The 21,056-nt window shown below is 43.6% G+C and overlaps 1 protein-coding gene across 3 annotated transcripts; it reads right to left on the reverse strand.

Annotated features, from left to right (window-relative positions):
- Positions 1 to 1,119: 1,119 nt before the first annotated feature.
- Positions 1,120 to 13,676, reverse strand: Card6 (caspase recruitment domain family, member 6). 3 transcript variants are annotated; one of them, XM_008760761.4, is made up of 4 exons: positions 13,555 to 13,676; positions 13,160 to 13,477; positions 8,459 to 8,986; positions 1,124 to 6,014 (listed from the first exon to the last, which is right to left on the reverse strand). In XM_008760761.4, the coding sequence occupies exons 2-4, from the start codon at positions 13,440 to 13,442 to the stop codon at positions 3,445 to 3,447; spliced, it is 3,381 nt and encodes a 1,126-aa protein (XP_008758983.1). In that variant the 5' UTR covers positions 13,443 to 13,477; positions 13,555 to 13,676; the 3' UTR covers positions 1,124 to 3,444. The 3 variants fall into 3 exon arrangements, with proteins under 3 accessions (NP_001381996.1, XP_008758983.1, XP_017446206.1); XM_017590717.3 differs by having other exon boundaries at positions 13,160 to 13,448; positions 13,555 to 13,656; NM_001395067.1 differs by having other exon boundaries at positions 1,120 to 6,014; positions 13,160 to 13,610.
- Between the last annotated feature and the right edge of the window lie 7,380 nt (positions 13,677 to 21,056).

Here is a 21,056-nt window from a genome sequence, read left to right on the forward strand (position 1 = left end):
CCAGCTCCAAGCCAACATATTTTTTAAGTGCTTTAGATTATTACTTTCTTTTCTTCTGTTACAAAATGTCACAAAACTGTTACTAAGTTAGAACATGGTATTAAGGTTAACTTAAAGCCGTGCTCCAGGGTCATGATCACTGGTGTTTAATTCCAGAATAAATTATCCCATTCTCTTTAAGATAAATTAGCAGCAAACATAAGCACACTTAAAACCTATTCATCTTTAATCTTTTTATTAACTTGAGTATTTCTTATATACATTTCGAGTGTTATTCCCTTTCCCGGTTTCCGGGCAAACATCCCCCTAATCCCTCCCCCTCCCCTTCTTTATGGGTGTTCCCCTCCCCATCCTCCACCCATTACCGCCCTCCCCCCAACAGTCTAGTTCACTGGGGGTTCAGTCTCAGCAGGACCCAGGGCTTCCCCTTCCACTGGTGCTCTTACTAGAATATTCATTGCTACCTATGAGTCCAGGGTCAGTCCATGTATAATCTTTAGGTAGTGGCTTAGTCCCTGGAAGCTCTGGTTGCTTGGCATTGTTGTTCATAAGGGGTCTCGAGCTCCTTCAAGCTCTTCAAGTTCTTTCTCTGATTCCTTCAACGGGGGTCCCGATCTTTAATCTTTTTTAACCGTAATTTCGTTCTTGTCTTCTGTTAAACTGCTTGCTTGCTTCCTCCCGAAGTTGCCAATCAGAATGTAGTTTTTCTGTGTCCTTTGTCTTCAAAAACTCCCTATATGCATTTGGGGCTGCCCTGTGAGAACTGTTTTTCTCCAGGCAGGGATCAGCAGGCTCCATACAGACTCTCGGTTTGAACTTTGGTTGTGTTGAGTGGTGTTTGGGTCTTTACCACATAACGAGAGGGACTTTTACCTGAGAAACTGCCTTCACCTGATTATCTGTTTTTTTTTTTTGTTTTGTTTTGTTTTGTTTTTTTGTCTCAGCTATAGAAACCCTATGACACCTCAAGCTGGCCTACAACTCCAGTTCTCCTGTCTTTGCTTCCCTGGTGCTGAGATCACATGTCTATACCAAAATGCAAAGCACAGAATTTCCATGGTTTTGTTTATTTGTTTGTTTTATGAAGATCTTCACTTCATAACAAAGAGCTCTGGAGACTCAGAAAAGTAAAAGTGAGTTTATTTTATAATCTTGTACATTCTGGCAAACAAAAGCAGGGGACAAATTGAGCACAAAGAGCAGTTTTATAACCCAGAACAGAGGTCTCTTCCTTCTTTATGCACTGGCCGAGTGTTCTACTGACATTTTTCTGCTTCTCAACCCACATAATGTGTGGGTTAATTTACATGTTTTATATCCTACTTATTTTAAGGCTTTCTAGGACCATAAACTTTATGTCCAAAAGTCATTAGGCAAGCTTGACTCAGTCATTTTCTTCTCTAAACTTTTGTGTTTGGGTGGGGGTAGCTAGACTAGCCAATGCCAGCAGGGCCCAGACTTAAGTGAGCTGGCTTAGTTGTTCTGAGAATGAACCGTTTTATTTTACTTCTTACATTTATCATTCTAAAAGACAGAATTGTCAGGCAAAATTAAATACTCACATACATTGCCCACTATTTCTTTTTTCATCTTTACAATAATCATGAGAGATTAAATACTCTGAAAACAATATTAACTAACACATGTACAAACACATTATTGTGATATTAGGCTATTCTCAGACACAAATGATTCAAGAGGTGAGTCTCTATCCATGGCTAATACGATTTTTCTTTGAGACTTTGACAGCCATTTTTTTCCCTGATTGACTTCTTAGAACTATTTTACTATTTAAAATTAGACTTATAGGAGTAGGTGGCCTAGCTCAGTGGGTAAAACACATAGGGCTAAGAGGAAAGAACAGACTCTACAACATTGTCTGATGGCCTCCACATACATGCAGTGGCACACATGTGCACACACATACAACACACGCATACAATAATAAAATTAAACTTTAAGTCAAAAAATTAAACAGTCATAAGTTCAAAGATGTGACATTTAGTCCAATTTATAAATCTTACTTTATTTCTTAATGAGGCAAATTTTAAAATCTTCCTTAAGGTGGATAGTTTTTGTGTCTTGAGACCTGGTCTCACTATGTGCTGCTGGCTTGAACCTTGATTTCCCTTCCTCAGTCTCTTAAGTGTAAGGTCACAGTTGTGTTCCCACATGTTCAGATAATGTAGCCTTTTATTGACTCTTGGTGACACTTAAAAACTAAGAGCAGCTCTGGTTAAATACCTGAATCAAATATATTCTTCTATAACACTGCTAACTACGAGAAGCTATCCAAATGTTCAGAACAGTATGAGTCTACAAAAATTATAACCCTCTCAAACATTACTTATAGCCTTTGTAAATTCATCTCAATATTTTCAATTAACTCTAAAATTAAAAACTAACACATTTCTGACTTCAAACCATTAAACTAATATATCAGAACCCCTAATGAGCTAAATTTTCTTAGCTATTATATAAAGAATGATACATATACAAATCAGTACCAAGGTTAAGGTAAAATTGGATGTTTTGCTGATCATTCATTATTTCCGCCTGTAAGGGATAAATGTGGTAGATTGGGGCTATTACCAGAAGCAAGCTGATTTAACTGTACCAATGGTGCAGAGTATCTGCTCAGTGGCTGATCATAAACCCAAAACCAAGGCACCTCTGAAGCAGCCTTTCTTCAACACAGATAAGCTGAACTCCACGTTTTCATCACTTTATAATTACACAGTTTGTCACACACAGGGCTATCAGACAGACCCCATTCACTGGGTTCAAATCTCACATCATCTAATAGGGAGGGTTGGACTCACTGAGCTTATGTAGCCTTAGATTCCACTGCTTCTTATCTTGCATTTATGATTTGACAGTCCCATACCTGTATACGATGACCTTATCTATCCTCAGCTCTTCCCCATCCTGCTCAGCCTAACACCCACCCACTCCTTCCTGCTCCTTTAGGGGGTTAGTTGTCGGTTTGGTTTGGTTGTGGTAACCCACTGAGTGTAATTAATGATGCCTTCTGGAATACTGACTGATTTCTTTGGTTTGATGTTAGATCCAACCCTTTTGTCCCCAGATGGGGTCTCATTTTGTACTATGGCTGATCTAGGACTTGCTGTGTCGTTGTTATGTAGACCAGACTGGCCTCAAACACACAGAGATCTGCCTGCTTCTCCTGAGTTGGGATGACAGAGCCCTCCCATGCTAAACCCTGTAGATGTGTGCCACCATGCCCAGCCAGATTCTACTTTTAACTGCTTTCATATTTTCCACACTTGGATACTTTGCTATGCACTTAAGACTTTGCATAACTTTTTTTGGTTTTGCTACTTTTATCAGTCTTTCACTAAAACTTTTCTTCAGACTGCTATATGAGAAGAATAACTTAAGCAAAGACCATACTTTATTTCACAGATCTCCAGAGTATGTTCTTTAACGTCTCCCTGCTCTTGGGTGGGAGGCCCTGGCCTGTGAAGGCTTGGTCTGGGATGATTTAGGCTGACTGGGTCTCTGCTGAGAAGGCTTAGACTGGGACTGCTGAGGTTTGTGTGCCGTGAACTGAGTAGATTGGGATGGGGAGGGTTTTGTTTGGGAAGACTGTAGATGAGCGGGTTTAGCATGGGAAGGCTGCACATGAGTGGGGTTAGCATGAGAGGGATTCGGATGAGAGGGTTTAGCAAGGGAGGGATGGGGATGATTGGAGTTAGCTTGGCTCCAAGAGGTCTGAGAGGGAGTGGGTTTAGCTTGGAAGGCCTTAGAGTGAGTGGGTTTAGCATGGGAAGGCTGCACATGAGTGGGGTTAGCATGAGAGGGATTCAGATGAGTGGGTTTAGCATGGGAGGGATGGGGATGGTGGGAGTTAGCTTGGAAGGCCTTAGAGTGAGTGGGTTTAGCATGGGAAGGCTGCACATGAGTGTAGTTAGCAGGAGAGGGATTCAGATGAGTGGGTTTAGCTTGGGAAGGCTGGGAGTGAGAAGGCACGGGTTGAAAGGGCTTAGGCTGGAAGTGTTTGCTCTGGAAGTTGGGTGGATGGGAGTTGTACTGGGAGGCAGATGAATGTTTATTCCCAGATGTAGATTGAGAGCCTGGTTTGAAAGCCAGATCTGAAGGCCTCCCCTGTGTTGTTCGTTGGGCTTCTTGATGAGAAGTGGGTATTATTCGTTCTTGAATGGCTCCTGCTGGCTGACAGGGCTGAGGGTGTGGATGTTTAATATGGGACTGTGTCCTTATAGATTTTCCAGCTGCTTTAGTCAGCTGCATCCCCTGGGCACGGGCTTTCTCAGAGTGTGGCTTCCCTGTGGCTTTTGTTGCTTGTGAACCAGAAGAATGTATGTGACCAACATGAGAGGCCGCTGTCCCAGACCTCTGACGAGTTCTGGATGTCTGCCTGTTCTCAGGATGAGAAGTCTGTCTCTGCGATCTCCCAAATGGTCCATTCTGATTCTGCTGAGACTTTGCTGAACAATTTGTGAATCTTCCCCTTGAATAACATCTCCAGGGTTGGAAATATTTAATACTAAAGTTTTGCCCTCTGCTGTGAACACTTGTATTCTGGTGTGGGAATGGAAAGAACCACTTAGCCCTCTGCTGTGATCCAAAGTGGGAGCCCATAACCCAGGGGGCATTCAAAGGAACGTGGTAAAAGTTACCTCCAGCTTTGATGGGCAGAGGCCATGGGTGTGCTGGATAAGGCATGTATACTGGAGTCTGATGGAAAACCGGAGCATTCTGACTGTCGTCACATTGAGCCCCTGGCTCTCTGATTGGCTCCTGAGCTCCGCTTTCAGCCGGGCTTTTGGTCTGACTACATGGTTGTTGGTTTTCACCTTCAACTGTTGTGGGGGAAACTTGAATATCTTGAGTAACTTCAAAGTCTTGGTCTACCTGAATGCCCAGCTCCCTGGCCAGAGAGGCCATCTCTTCAAGGGACACACATCTGAGTGGAGAGGACATTACTTCCTGGAGGGCAGCTTGAAGGGCCTCCATAGTCTTCCTTCTATCCCCAGCTTCCTCAGCTTCCCAAAACAGTAGCTGAGATGGCTTCAGTTTTAGGATCCTTTGGAAAATCTGGGCTTCTTCACTCTCCTTAGCCTGGGGACTGAGGATAAAGTAGCACCGTTCAATGGTGTCCTCTCCTAAAAACATTAGCAAGTCCCATTCCTTCTCACCAAGGCAGTCTGTGAAAAAGAAAAGACCGGAGGAAACTTCTACCAGGAAACCAAATTGTATCCAAAAGCTTTCTAAATCTCCACGAAGGTTGGCCACAGCAACAGGTTTCTGGAAAGCATGCGGGCTTTCCTTCAGCAACTTGTCAGGAAAGCACCATGTCACTTCCACCAGGCCGTCAGAAATTTGCCGAGGAAGCACAGGGACAGACAGATCCTGATGGAGGAAAATCGGGTATGGTTTCTGCTGGGAGGAGCTGAGCAGTGTGTTAACAATTCTGGACTTGGAGAAGCTGCAGCGTCCTAGTCGCACAAAAGAGATGACAGGCATCTTTGTGAGACCCAGAAATGTGTCTGTTTCCCTGAGGGGCCCTCCTGAGGACTGTGCTGAGGGCTGCTTTAAGTCCTTCATGGCCCCTACCATTAAGAGGTTTTTGTTGTTCTCAGCATCTGGCAGTAGCAGGGGAAGAGCAAACTGGCATTGGTACATGTTTGACATGACTTCACGCTGCAAGGAGCTGTCTGCACAAAGCATGCAGGCGCAGAGGACATCCAGGGGATGGATGGTTTGGGGGTCTCCAATGCCTAACTTCTCTATTCCAGCCGGCAATTCTTCATTCTCTTCACCCGCCACCTCGGGCCTCAGGATAGAATCTCTGGCTGTCGAGTCTAAAGCCTGAACTTTCATCAAGAAATTCCAAGCTAAGTCTCCTGGGGTCTTGGGTGTCCACTCACATCCTCGGTCTATGGAAAACTGCCTCACGAACTCTGGGAGAAGCTTTCTGTTTCTATCCATGTTCAAACAGGACAGGACGTGTTGAAACACTCTTTTTCTTTCTGTAAAGCAGAAAGTACTCGTTATTGCCTCGTTCCCTCCCCTTAAAAGTACGTAATTGACAATTTCATTGGCAAAAGTTGAAACAGCACGAAATGAAAGTCTCACTTCAAGCCCTCCCTGCCCTGTTTTCCTTCCAAGAGACACACAGATGTGGTGCAGTGCGCTTGTGTGTGTGCGTGCGTGCGTGCGTGCGTGCGTGCGTGCGTGCGTGTGTGTGTGTGTGTGTCTTACTTTGTTTTTTGGGGTTTTTGTTTTTTGTTTTTTGGTTTTTTGTTTTTGCTGTGATAAAGACTATTAGCTGAAGCACCTTGTGGGGTAGAGGGGTTACTTCGGCTTACAGGTTCCAACCACTGTCTATCATAAAAGGAACGTCAAGTCCGTGTAGGAAGATGCTTATGGCTGGGACTACAGACCCGACTGAAAGCTCATAGCTACGGGACACACTATTGTGATGTGCTAAAGGAACATGTTGTCAAACCGCCTCCTGATGTAGGTAGATTTATGCCCACACACCCGTGTTACTATCAGCCTTAATCAGAAAAGCCTCCTTCTGTAGCAAGTAAATACAGAGTCCCACAGCTGGCCCAGGGGTTGAGAATATGTGACCAGTAAGTGCTTAGCACTTAGAAGAACACGTGTCCCTTCTATGTTTTCCAATGCACAGAGAACATCATGGAAGAAAGGACAGATGGAGACAAGGGACTGGAAAACACTGTCTGCTAGGAATGGACTGCGTGGAATGGTCTCATCAATTCAGAGCCATGTGCACAGAAATGTGCCCGTTGGCATTGTCAGGAGTGGCTGAGGGAATCTGCTGGCAGTGGGTGGCTATTAGGAGGTGAGCCTCTGGTGTAGCACCAGTGAGCTGTCCATGTTCTAGTGTTTGATGCACTTTGGTGCCCTAAAGGCAGCCCTGGACAACTCAGTGGGTCACAAACAGTGGGACCTAATAGAGGGCGGGAGATTCGTTGGGTACAGGAGAGGCTTTGAGGGAATAATAGAAGGAGGTGAATATGGCCAGAATACATAATCTTATATACATAAATGAAATTATCAATGAAGGGATTAATTAAAACCAGAAAAAAATGAATAAGGTATCCCGTACTGCATGATGGGAAGTGATAAACAGTGTTTACTTCTGTTCCTACAGACAGCCTCTACACTCAAGGCTCGGGATCTGCAATTCAAGAAGCTGCAGATCAGAAATGTTATGGGAAAATAGTATGCTTGTTCTGAACAGGATGACTGACTTTGTTCTGGGGAATAGTCATATTTCCCTAAAGAATAACTAGTTACATGGAGTCTGTATTTTGCTAGTGTGAGTATTCTAGGAACTTGGAGGGAAGAGGGAGGAGGGAGAGAAGATGTTAATGGGTGCTGGAGTGCAACAGTTAAGAGTAAGTTCTAGGTCAGGGAGACAGCCTTGTGAGAAAGGCCCTTTCTGCCCAGCCTGATGACCAGAGTTGGATCCCTGAACTCACATGGAGAAAGGAGAACGACTCCTGAGAATTGTCCTCTAGCCTCCATACCCCTCCCAACACACACACAAATAAATGACCGATGATGTAATTTAACAGCTGCCTATGCATAGAAAAGGGAAGAGTAACTTCTAATATTTTGTATCACAGTAAGACATCTTTGGTTGAGAAACACTAATTTTTCTAGATTAGCTAGCATAGAGAGCTGTTTTACTCTGTGCTTGCTTTGAGATGGGACTGCATTAGCCCAGCTGACATCAAACTTCCTGTCTTCCTTTCCCGGTCTCCAGAGTGCTGGCATTTTCCCCTACACCCAATAAGAGATTTCTGAATGTTCCCAAACAAATCATGTCTCGGGTAAGAGACATGCCAATTACCCTCAACTGACTATTGCACATTGTTCATATTTATTCAAACGTTACACTTACACTCCGTAAATACATGTAATTATATCAGTTAAAAATAAAACATATCAAAGACTGTGTAGAGGTTGTATACAAGTGTCAAGTCTCTCTCTCTCTCTCTCTCTCTCTCTCTCTCTCTCTCTCTCTCTCTCTCTCTCTCTCCCTCCCTCCCTCCCTCCCTCCCTCCCTCCCTTCCTCTCTCAATTTTTTTGAGACAGGTTTTCAGTAGTGATCCTCCCGCCCCAGCCTCTGAATGCTAGGATTTCAGGCATGAACCACCAGGCCTGGTTCACTGCGCCATTTTAAATAATCCACAGATTTTGGTAGCTGGAGGAGATCTTCAAATCTGTTTCCCTCGGTCACGGAATCTTTCTACTGTACTGTCTCCCACTTCCCAGACCTGAGAACCCCTTCGTTCAATACTCTCCTTTTGAGAAAGCCAACCTAGAGAAACCCCAGGTTTCTGAGTAGCTGATTCACCCTATCATGTCCCCTCTCCCTGTGTCATGGCACCTTCTTACCCCATTTTAAGTTGCCTAATTGATTACACTGTCTCCATACCTTCAGCGCTTTTCTCCCCTTCCAATGGAACGCAGGTCTCTGAAGTGTCGTCGCAGCTACTGTCTTCACCGGAGGAGCCCATGTTTTCCTCATACTCGCATTCCTCCTCACTATCATATACAAAGCACTGTGGGTCATCGCCGGCCCCTTCCTCCAAAACATCTTCAGGGTACCCAAGAGACTCTTCACCTTCCCCTTCTTCTAAGTACAGCGAATCATCTGGCTCCTCGTATCTCTGCCCGTCGCTTAAGAGGGAGATACTTGCTGGAACTTCATACTCAACTCCTTTGACTGAACGCGGAGCGGTGACTTGCTGTGCACCACGCCCTTCCTGATTCTCCCAAGAAGGTACTTCCGGTTCCCTGTGGCTGCTTTCCTTGCAGGTGAAGAACTCCGGAGCTCCCAGACCCGGGCATTCTTTCTCTTCTGAGAGCTCTGCTATTTCTGGGGTTATGGTCCCAAGAGAAAAGGGATCTTCCAAACCCCTGCTCACCTCGACAACCTCTCCAGTCCCCTGCCGTGGAACTTCTGAAAAAAATAAGCATTTCATTATCACCTCTGATTTTTCCAACGTAAGAATTTTAAATTACCTTATGTCTCTCGTCCTCAAAGCATCACCCTTTCATTTTATTTCCTTTTCTTCCTTTCTTTCAAACAAAATATGTTGTCTGTGTTGACCTGGCTGACCCAAACTCTTTTTTTTTTTAAACATTTTTTTTTCTTTATTAACTTGAGTATTTCTTATTTACATTTTGATTGTTATTCCCCTTCCCGGTTTCCCGGCCAACATCCCCCTAACCCCTCTCCCTCCCCTTCTATATGGGTTTCCCCTCCCCATCCTCCCCCCATTACTGCCCTCCCCCCAACAATCACGTTCACTAGGTGTTCAGTCTTAGCAGGACCCAGGGTTTCCCCTTCCCCTGGTGCTCTTACTAGGCTATTCATTGCTACCTATGAGGTTGGAGCCCAGGGTCAGTCCACACACGTATGGTCTTTAGGTAGTGGCTTAGTCCCTGGAAGCTCTGGTTGGTTGGCATTGTTCATATGGGGTCTCAAGCCCCTTCAAGCTCTTCCAGTCCTTTCTCTGATTCCTTCAACGGGGGTCCTATTCTCAGTTCAGTGGTTTGCTGCTGGCATTCGCCTATGTATTTGCTGTATTCTGGCAGTGTCTCTCAGGAGAGATCTATACCCGGTTCCTGTCAGCCTGCACTTCTTTGCTTCATCCATCTTATCTAGTTTGGTGGCTGTATATGTATGGGCCACATGTGGGGCAGGCTCTGAATGCTGGCCAAACTCTCGAACTCAAATAGATTCATGCCACAGTCACCCCCACTAACTAGGGCTGCAGGAAGGCAATCAATCAATATCTCTCATTTCATTGGATGACCGAATGCCTATTTTATTTCCTCAGTCGCAACAAATCAGTTATCAGAACTTTGTTCTTCCCACAGAGGAAAAGATCAGAACAGTGTTGCCTCTGATAGCAGCTTCACAGGGTAAACAAGCAAAAAGCAATGTATTTGTTACGAACAGTATTTAATTATACACTTGATGCGGCGACCCACAGTCAGATTTCTTTGGGCCATTGCTAAGGAAATCTGATCCCAGTAATTCCTAACAAGTGAGACAATTACTGTATTATAGAAATAGTAAAAGCTACTTTTCTAGGAGTATGAGGCTTGGGAAAGTTAGTTTCAACTGTCAGCACTACTTAGAATTACCAGGGAAAAGAATCTCAGATGAGGAGTTTCCTGCATTGAGTTGGTCACTGGGCAAGGCTGTGAGGAATTGATTCAAATTAACTGTTCTGGGAAGGCCCAGGCTAGCCACTGTGGGTGGTAGTAATCCCTAGGCTGGGAGTCCAACCTGCATTAGGTACAGAACCCAAGCTGAGCTCCAGCAAGCATGTCTGCATTCTTTCGATTCTGCTCTTGACTGTAGAAATGATATGACGAGCTCTCTCAAGCCTCTGCCTCTGTGACATCTCCCACAGTGATAAATATAACCTATAATTATAAACTAAAAATAAACCCACAAACACTGCTTGTTTGTCAGAACAGAGACTGGAAAGAAACTAGAACAAAACCTGTGCTACAGTAAGGATCATGAGCACACACAGCTCCTACCTTTCTATCATCCCTTAAAATCATCCAGGCCCATCTTTTAGATTACTTTTTTTTTTTTTTAAAGGAGTTACAACTCCCTCTAGTGATCATTTCCTGAATTGCTGAACAATACGGTAGAATTGTTGCCCCTCCCCCATGTCATGAGTTATCTTTGGCAACATGTCATTTCTTAAATTCTTTTAAGATTTATTTATTTATTTTATGTGAGAACACTGTGGCTCTCTTCTTTTTAAATTGGATTTTTTTTTATTTATTTACATTTCAAATGTTATCCCCTTTCCTAGTTTCCCATCCATAAACCCCCCATCCCATCCCTCTCCCCCTTCTTCTATGAGGATGACCCCCTGCATCCACCCACTACTTCCTGCCTCCCTGCCTTGACATTCCCCTACACTGGGGGATTGTGTCTTGGCAGAACCAAGGCTTCTCCTCCCATTGGTGCCCAACAAGGCCTGTTGCTGTCTTCTGACACATCAGTAAAGGGCATCGCATCCCATTACAGACGGTTGTGAGCCTCCATGTGGCTGATGGAAATTGAACTCAGGACCTCTGGAAAAGCAGTCTGTGCTCGTAACTGTTGGTTCATCTCTCTAGCCCCACAATATGTCATTTTTAAAGATGCTATAAATTTCTATTAGTTCTTACTAACTATACAATTCTTTGTGGAATTCTCTGTCTCTCTCTCTCTCTCTGTCTCTCTCTCTCTCTCTGTTTCTCTCTCTCTGTCTCTCTCTCTCTCTCTCACACACACACACACACACTCACACACACACACACACACACGTGCGTACACTTCCCTCTCTCCTCCAGCTAGTCTTTCTATTCCCAAAAGGTGCTCTCTCCTACTTCCTTGTCATACATATTTAATATGCATATACAGAAATGTAGCTTCCACATATGAAATTTTAAAAAAGACCAAGCAAAGATAATTAGGTGATAAAAAAGGACAGAATGCAGGTAAAAGATTATATGCATCATGAAAGAAGATATAAAGCTATTTTATTTAAAAATTTTTTTAAAATGGATCCCACCTGGGTGGGGACTCATCCCATATGCAGCCACCAAACCCAGACACTATTGCTGATGCCAAGAAGTGCATGCTGGGGATTTAGCTCAGCGGTAGAGCGCTTGCCTAGCGAGCGCAAGGCCCTGGATTCGGTCCCCAGCTCCAAAAAAAAAAAAAAAAAGAAGTGCATGCTGACAGGAGCCTGATATGGCTGTCTCCTGAGAGGCTCTGCCAGAGCCTGACAAATACAGAGGCAGATGCTTGCAGGCAACCATCAAACTGAGCACTGGGACCCTAATGGAAGAGTTAGGGGAAGGACTGAAGGAGCTGAAGGGAATTACAAGTCCATAAGAAGAACAACATTACCAACCAACCAGACCAAACCCCCCGCACCCCACCCCCGGCAGAGCTCCCAGGGACTAAACCACCAACCAAAGAGTACACATGGAGGGACCCATGGCTACAGCTACATATGTAGCAGAGGATGGCCTTGTCAGGCATCAATGGGAGGGGAGGCCCTTGGTCCTGTGAAGGCTCAACTCCCCAGTGTAGGGGATGCCAGGGAGGTGAGGTGGGAATGGGTGGGTGAGTAGGAGAGCACCCCCATAGAAACAAAGAGGAGGTAGGATAGGATGGGGGCTTGAAAGGGGAAACCAGGAGGGGGATAGCATTTGAAATGTAAATAAATAAAATAACCAATAAAATTTTTTTCATACAATTATTTTCTGAGAGGGATTAGGATAGGGAAAAGTATAGTCAAAATATATTATATTTTTAAAAAAACCTACTTCCTTCTCCCAGTTTGAACTCCATTATAGTTTCTTCCCCCTCTGTTATGTGAATAAGTAAATTAAAATGTAATTAAAAGTCAAAAAGTTGAGGACTTAAAACCCTGAGTGAAGTTCTGTGGCTTCATGGACATGCTAACTATATAGACATTCGCAGCAATGGATAAAGTTTGGGACTGGACACATTTTTTGAGTGGCTTCCTAAAACTAGCTGTGTTTTACTTGTGAACTAAGGAGAATAAGCAGATTTTTTAAGAAAGAAAAAATAAGCGTGTTTCAATTTCAAGGCCTTAAAACCTTTACCGTTACTCAAATGGAGAGACTATACTCCCAGACTTCTACACTTCTAAACTGCTGTTCTCATCACAGAGAATAGGATGCTACAGACCGTCCAACTGCTTCACTTAAAAGATATTCCCTGTGCCTTCCCTTTAGGGTGTTTATCCACACACACTGCCTGAGGTCTCCAGGGAGGTAAACATCACCAAATTTACTCACGCAAACAGCAGAGCCCTAGATGGGGCCAGTATCAACAGGTGTGCTCTTTCCAAGTCCCTGCCAAAGGGGCATCGGATAGTAGTTCAAAGGCTGCTGGTACTGTGTGACCAGCCATTACGTGGCTCCTGAATCAGTGAGATCCACTGCCCCCTGCTTTCTGTTTTACCTTTCAGTAAAAATCTTCTCAGGACATCAAATCCAAACAACAGGCAACAATTCTTTTTCTCTTCCAGAAAATCTGCTTCTTCCCCACTTGGCTTCAAAATTTAAAAATTCAACTTACCCTGCTTTAAACCCAAGGTGGAAGCTGACTGTGGAAAGGCATTAGACAGACACTTGAGGAAACAACAACAGCTGTCCTCTCCCTTCTTCTGGATCAAAATTAACAGCTTCCGGCTTTTCTTCAGAGGATCTGTAATTGCCTCTAGAGTCTCATACTCCTCCTCAGAAATCAGTCTCCGAGAGGTTAACGTGTCCAAGATAGAGTCGGGATCTTGTTGGAGGACACTGAGCAACTTTGTTCGCTGTTTTTCTATGATTTCTGAGGAAGCACCCTCTGAAGCCATGGCTTTCTACAAACCAGGAAATGGATCAGGTCATTCTGGCACAGAAAGAAATCTGTGTTAACAAAGAAAGACAGAAATCCTACTTAGCAAAGATAAAACATGCCAAAAATACCTTCTGTTGGAGAGAGCAGAGAGGAACAAACACTGGAAGGGAAGTCAGCCCGGAGCACTCTGTGGTTTCCTGTTGCTGAACCTTTATCTGATTGTTCAGCGCGCATGCGTGTGTGTGTGTGTGTGTGTGTGTGTGTGTGTGTGTGTGTGTGTGTGTGTGTGTGTAATCACTTACTGAGAAAAGAATTCAAGATCTCATGCTGTTCTACTACTGATCTATACCCATGACCTTACTCTCTGCTCTTTTTGATGGCTAGACTAAATTTCACTAATACTGGACAGTGGGGGAGACAAATAACCCTATTAAAAAATGGGGTTCAGAGCTAAACAAAGAATTCACAGCTGAGGAATGCCGAATGGCTGAGAAACACCTAAAGAAATGTTCAACATCTTTAGTCATAAGGGAAATGCAAATCAAAACAACCCTGAGATTCCACCTCACACCAGTCAGAATGGCTAAGATCAAAAACTCAGGTGTCAGCAGATGCTGGCGAGGATGTGGAGAAAGAGGAACACTCCTCCATTGTTGGTGGGATTGCAGACTGGTACAACCATTCTGGAAATCAGTCTGGAGGTTCCTCAGAAAATTGGACATTGAACTACCTGAGGACCCAGCTATACCTCTCTTGGGCATTTACCCAAAAGATGCCCCAACATACAACAAAGACACGTGCTCCACTATGTTCATAGCAGCCTTATTTATAATAGCCAGAAGCTGGAAAGAACCCAGATGCCCTTCAACAGAGGAATGGATACTAAAAATGTGATACATCTACACAATGGAGTACTACTCAGCTATCAAAAACAATGACTTTATGAAATTCATAGGCAAATGGATGGAATTGGAAAATATCATCCTGAGTGAGGTAACCCAATCACAGAAAAACACACATGGTATGCACTCATTGATAAGTGGCTATTAGCCCAAATGCTCGAATTACCCTAGATGCACAGAACATATGAAACTCAAGGAGGACCAAAATGCGGATGCTTCACTCCTTCTTTAAAAGGGGAACAAGAATACCCTTGGCAGGGAATAGGGAGGCAAATTTAGAATAGAGGCTGAAGGAATGCCCATTCAGAGCCTGCCCCACATGTGGCCCATACATATACAGCCGCCAAACTAGATAAGATGGATGAAGCAAAGAAGTGCAGGCTGACAGGAATTGGATGTAGATCTCTCCTGAGAGACACAGCCAGAATATGGCAAGTACATAGGCGAATGCCAGCAGCAAACCACTGAACTGAGAATGGGACCCCCAGTTGAAGGATTCAGAGAAAGGACTGAAAGAGCTTGAAGGGGCTTGAGACCCCATATGAACAACAATGCCAAGCAACCAGAGCTTCCAGAGACTAAGCCACTACCCAAAGACTATACATTGACTGACCCTGGGCTCCAACTGCATAGGTAGCAATGAATAACCTAGTAAGGGCACCCGTGGAAGGGGAAGCCCTTGGTCCTACCAAGACTTAACCCCCAGTGAACATCATTGTTGGGGAGAGGGCAGTAATGGGGGGAGGATGGGGAGGGGAACACCCATAAAGAAAGGGAGGGGTAGAGGTTAGGGGGATGTTGGCCTGGAAACCGGGAAAGGGAATAACAACTGAAATGTAAATAAGAAATACCCAAGTTAATAAAGATGGAGGGAAAAAAAATACTGGGCAGTGGGGAAAATGCCACAAATGGTGGCACACACCTATGATCCCTGCATTCAGAAGGCAGAGGCAGGAAAATCTGAATCACTGCAATTTCATGGCCAGCTAGTCTACACAGTTTGTTCTAGGCCACCCAGGACCACACAGTTAAACTCTTCTCTCAATAAAACAAAGCAAGAGATTAGGTGACCATCAAATTGGGTTAGGTGTTCCTGCTCTGCCCTATACTGCGATGGTATAAATGTACATCGACTGATTTGTGGAGAGTAATCCTCAAATGCAGGTTAAAAAAATAGAGCAAGATAAAAATGTTAAATGTATAACCTTCACTCTAGAAATCCCACCTTTGGAAATGTAGAAGTTGGAGCGATGGCTTAGCAGGAAGAACACTGTTGTTCTTACAGAAGACCTGGGTTCAGTTCCATAAATTCAGTTCCAAGAGATCCGACTCCCTTTCTGACCTCCATGGGCACCAGGCACACACATGGTACGCATCTGTATGTACAAGCAAAAAAATTCATATATATATAACAAAATTAAAATAAATCTAAAAATATTTAAAGAAGATATTAGATTCACACAACAAATATACATATAAAATATCTATTCCAAATGTATAATAACAGAAAAGCAAAAATAACCTAAATTTCCATAAATCGGAGATCTGTGAAATAAATAACAGTAAAATACCAAAGAACTATTAAACTGGTAAAAAGTTTTACTAATTTGTGAGACATCATGCGGATGCACAGAACTGACCTGATTCCCCCTGGGAGAGTAGCCAGTGTTCTTTTTTTTTTTTCTTTTTTTTTTTCTTTTTTCTTTTTTTTCGGGGCTGGGGACCGAACCCAGGCTCTACCACTGAGCTAAATCCCCAAACCCATAGCCAGTGTTCTTAACTGCTGAGCCATCTCTCCAGCTTCCTGCTAGACTCTTTCAAAGGATAAAGTGGAGCCTAACAGTGATGATAAACACATGGTATTATTTTGGAACATAGCAAGGTACCGATCCCATTTAAAAAAAGAAACAGGGTAAGATAACACATACCTTTAAGCTCAGCTCTGGGAGGCAGAGGCAGGTGGATTTCTGGGAGGCAGAGGCAGGTGGTTCATGGCCAGCCTGGTCTACATAGAGAGCGCCAGACCATCCAGGGATATATAGTATAATACATACAGTATCATCACAAAATTAGACAAACAAACAACAAAAACAAGTAGTACGTAAGCTAGGCATGGTGGCATATGCCTTTAGCTCTGGGGAGGCGGAAGCAGAGAGATATCTGTGAGTTGGAGACTGTTCTACATACCAAGTTTCAGGTTAGCTAGAGTAGCGCAGTGAGACCCTGTCTCAGAAAAACAAAACGAAGACAGTCTGCGCACAGCGTATGTCTACAGCACACATAGCAAACATTTTTATAAGAAGATAATCAAGACAGTCCAGATTTTAATACTGGCTACTTCTGAGGTTCAGATTATGAACAGGTTTATATTTTGTACTTTAAACACTAATACATTTTAGTGCTGGAGAGAAGGCTTGACAGCTATGAGCACTTGCGGCTCCGACAGAGGACCTTGGTTTGATTCCCAGCATCCTCATGATGGCTCCCAACCTGCTGTTGACTCCACTTCCAGGAAGTCCAGTGCTCTCTTCTGGCACCAGGCAAACGTGTGCTGCACATGCACACATGGAGGCAAAACACTCATGCACATAGAATAATTTTTTAATTTATATTAATTTTTTTGAGATAGGATCTCTCTCATGTAGCCCTGCGGTCCAGGAACTCATTATGTAGACCAGGCTAGCCTGAAACTTACAAAGACACACTTACCTCTGCCTCCCAAGTTTCTATAATTAGAGGCATGTGCCACAACACACAGCAAAAATTGTAATTGTTTTTATTAGCAGACATTTTCTCATTTTTATTAAAATCATATCATTGGTCTTTAACTATAATTATGTAGTTCATGAGAATGAAAACAACCTAAATATCAGTAAGAAAATAAATAAACTGTGGAATTTCACTAAAAATATTTTTTAAGACTTTTATTATGGCTAGGTGGTGGTGGCAAATGCCTTTATTCCCAGCATTTGGGAGGCAAACAAATCTGAGGTGGAGGCCAGCTTGGCCTATGGAGTGAGTTCCAGGACAGCTAGGGCTACACAGAAAAGCACTGTCTCAAGAAGCAAAAACAAAACTAAACAACAACAAGAGATTTTTTTATTTACATGTCTGTCTGTCTTTCATACGTGTGCAGGACCACCCAAGGGCAGAAGGCATTAGATTCCTGGAGTTTCAGGTAGTTATAAGTTGCCTGATGTGTGTGTGTGTGTGTGTGTGTGTGTGTGTGTGTGTGTGTGTGTGTATACCTCACATGCATGTGTATGCAAGTGCACATGAAAACCCCCATCCCTAGGAATATTCATGAAGTCATTAAGATGTTATTAGATGGGCAAAGTAGACAGAAGGATGAATTACTCGATTGCAACAATTGCAAGGTAGCCTGGCCCACCTCAGAAAACCCATCACTAGCCAGGCATGGTGGCCCACACCTTTAATCCCAGTACGTGGGAGGCAAAGGCAGGCTAAATGCTATCTATGTATTGAAGGCTTCCCTGGTCTACATAACAACTTCCTAGCCAATGAAGACTACACAGTGAGGTCCTGTTTCAACCCTCCACAGGGAAAAACACACACACACACACACACACAAACATGTGCAAAGAAATAATAAATATAAGGTTCAGAATTATACTTATTCAAGTGGGGGGAAGACGGGACAGGTACAAAATGAGATGAGTAGAGGAGCCTATGTAGTTTGATGCAAGGTTTCTTGGGATAAGTTACTGTTTTTATTAGAAAGAAGTGGTATGTAAATAAAGGTAGGCAGACAGAATCAAGGTAATTAACGTATTCAACGCCTTGCTTATTTACTTTTTTTTCTTGTCTAGCTGCAAGGTGGGGTCCTCTAACTGCTCCCCAGTTTCCGATGCTCACAAGTTTAATAAAGAGGTTTTGTTGCTTGTGTCTAGGTCGGTCTTTTATTGCTGTGTAGAGACACCGTGACCGCAGCAACTCTGACAAAAGAAAGCATTTAATTGGGACTTGCAGCTTCAGGAGTTTAGTCTGTTGTCAACATGGAGGAGAGCATGGCAGCATGCGGGCAGACACGGTGCTAAAGTAGCTGAGAGTTCTAGATCCAGATCTGCAAGCAGCAAAACAGACGCTAGGCTCTACCTTGTGTCTTTGAAACCCCAAAGCCCCCAAACCGCCAGGGACACACTTCCTCTAACAAAGACCACACCTCTAATCCCTCTTAAGTGGTGTCACTCCCACTTGAAGGCCAAGCATTCAAATATGATGGCGAGACTCTATTATTAAAGACAACACTCTCTTATGCCATCAAACAGAGGAGTAGAGCTGGTGCCCAACCAGAAGCTTCACCCTTACTGACTAATACTCGTGGTACAGAATGTGCTTTACACAGAAGCAGAGGTAAGAAGCAGTCACCAACAGCACTTAGTCTGTGAGTTACTACACTAACCTCCTGGAAAGATATAATGGTACAACAGTGACATAAATATGGGCATAACCAACTTTCTGATGGAACTTAAGGCCCACTCCATGAGATGGCACCATACCTGACGTGCATGGGTGGCCAAGAACCTGAGACTAGATCAGTCACAGGCTTAGGGGACATCGACTACTTTTATTCTGCTAAAAGAGTGTAAGAACGTCACGATTCCTAGTGACATGTTGCTATACCCATAAATGAGCACCTGGCTCAACCCACATCAGACAAACTTCTTTCTGTAGTTGGGCGCTAACAGAGACCCACAGTTGGACAAAGAATGAGAGATTTTGGAGCACGCCTTCCTAAATGGGATGTCTTCATCATACCCCTCCCTCCTTTCCAGGCTCAGGGACCTATCTGGAAGGGGAGATGGAAAGTACCAGAAGTGATGGGTGACTTCCGAGGAAACAGTGACTTTCAGATACAATAGAACTGACACATGTTTGAACTCACAGAGGCTGGGGTAGCACCTACAAAACTTGCACAGGTTCAAGCCAGACAGGGGGCATGGCCATGAGAGAGGGAAGTGAACATTTCTGGCAAAAGGAAAAATTGGTTTCTTCCAAAAGAGTCTCACTGCATATATCAACATTATTTCAGGGCAGGCCCCATGCCCAGGAGATCTTTTGATCTTTTATTTGTTTGTCTTGGTTTTCATTTTTGTGTTTTTGTGGCAGGAGTGGGGGTAGATGAGGGTTTTGTTTCTTGCTTGTTTTTTTTTTTTTTGGTTTGTTTGTTTTTAAAGGAGAGAGAAAAACATAAACTTTGACAGGTAGGGAGTTGGGGAGAATATGAGAGAAATTGGAGGAGAAAAACAGGATCAAAAGATATCACATTAAAATATTTTTCAGTTAAAAAATTTATTTCTTCAAGAAAGAATGAGGAGGAAAATGAAAATCCGACCTACTGCCGACTGTTGTTGGTCAGACTTGATGGTTTTAGCCAGGTGATGGCGGTGGTGCTGCAGGCGTTTGATTCCAGCGCTGGGGAGGAAGAGGCTGGCAGATTTCTGAATTGGAGGCCAACCTGGTCTACAGAGTGAGTTCCAGGACAGCCAGGGCTACAAGAAGAAATACTGTTTCACAAAGAGAGAGAGAGAAGAGAGAACCCACAGAAAAGATTCTTAGCAGGACCATAAGTGCAGAATACAGGATTAACCTGCTCTTTATAGCTGCCAAAAAGTAAAATGGTAGTGGGTGAGTACCTAGGCTGAAAGTCTTCATCTGAAGCTGGGTGTAGTGGCACACTCCTTTAATCCCTTGGCTCCAGAAACAGAGGCACACAGATCTCTATGAGATCTCCATGAGCCCAGTTTTCAAAGCTAGTTCCAGGCCAATCAATGATAGAGACCTTGTCTCTAAAAAAACAAAACAAAAATGGTTCACTGTTTCAGAAACTGACAAACTGGGTGTGGTTAGCTTATGTCTGTACTACCTGCCAGCACCTGGGAGGCTGAGGCAGGAGGATTACTTGGCTTCAAGAGTTGAGGTCACCCTGGGCATAAACCTGCATAAACCCTGTCTTAAAAATGTAAAGGAAAACAAAAAAAAGAAAAAGAAAAAGTAATGTTCCGCTGCTGCTGACCTACCTAAACTTAACAGTTAGGTAGAAACCTGGAAACTTTGAAGGGGCTTCCTAGACCCCTGGAGCATGAATTTCAGGACAAAAACTATCTCACATTAGCAGGAAGAAAAAATTATTTCACTGTCTGATGTCTTCAGCTGTAGGTTTGTCTTTGGATAAGGACAGTGACATCATACCTCTCAGGGGTGGGCTCGTTGGTGGTTAACGCCCATCCCACCCTTTCTTCAGTAATCTCATTGGTCATAGTCCCGTGCTGTAGACTCAGCGACTCCATGACCCCACCCCAAAATAGCTGTTTAATACTCACAGCATGTGTTAGGTTACATGATAAATAGTGAGGTTGCAGATAGCATTAAGGTTTCAGATTAGCTAACCTTGAGGTGGAGAAATTATCTAGGTGGAGTGGATGTAATAACAAGGGGTCTTAAATGGAGAAGGACTCAGAAAAGGGTAATATACAATGTGAGGGAGGTTATTACTGCCCTGCAAGATGGAAGACAGAAATTAAACGGAGACCGGGACAGAGCTCACCTCAGCACTACGTTTTAACTGTCAATGGTTTAAAAATTATGTTAAAAACACTTATGAGAGTCAAAAGATTTTTATATGCAACACATTTTTGTTATCTGTAGGTACAAAAGCACGAGTGGATCTCTAAAATTTATTTCCCGTAACTGAAACTTTGCACCCA

This window comes from Rattus norvegicus, chromosome 2, assembly GCF_036323735.1.
Source record: "Rattus norvegicus strain BN/NHsdMcwi chromosome 2, GRCr8, whole genome shotgun sequence".
Classification (NCBI taxonomy): domain Eukaryota; kingdom Metazoa; phylum Chordata; class Mammalia; order Rodentia; family Muridae; genus Rattus; species Rattus norvegicus.

Excerpts from the sequence above, each read along its gene's own strand:
- Card6 (NM_001395067.1), bottom strand. The coding sequence starts at position 13,442 with ATGGCTTCAGAGGGTGCTTCCTCAGAAATCATAGAAAAACAGCGAACA. Across the intron at positions 8,987-13,159 it reads CACCTTGGGTTTAAAGCAGG|AAGTTCCACGGCAGGGGACT; the intron begins GTAAGTTGAATT and ends TATTTTTTTCAG. Across the intron at positions 6,015-8,458 it reads AGGGGAGAAAAGCGCTGAAG|AAAGAAAAAGAGTGTTTCAA; the intron begins GTATGGAGACAG and ends TCTGCTTTACAG.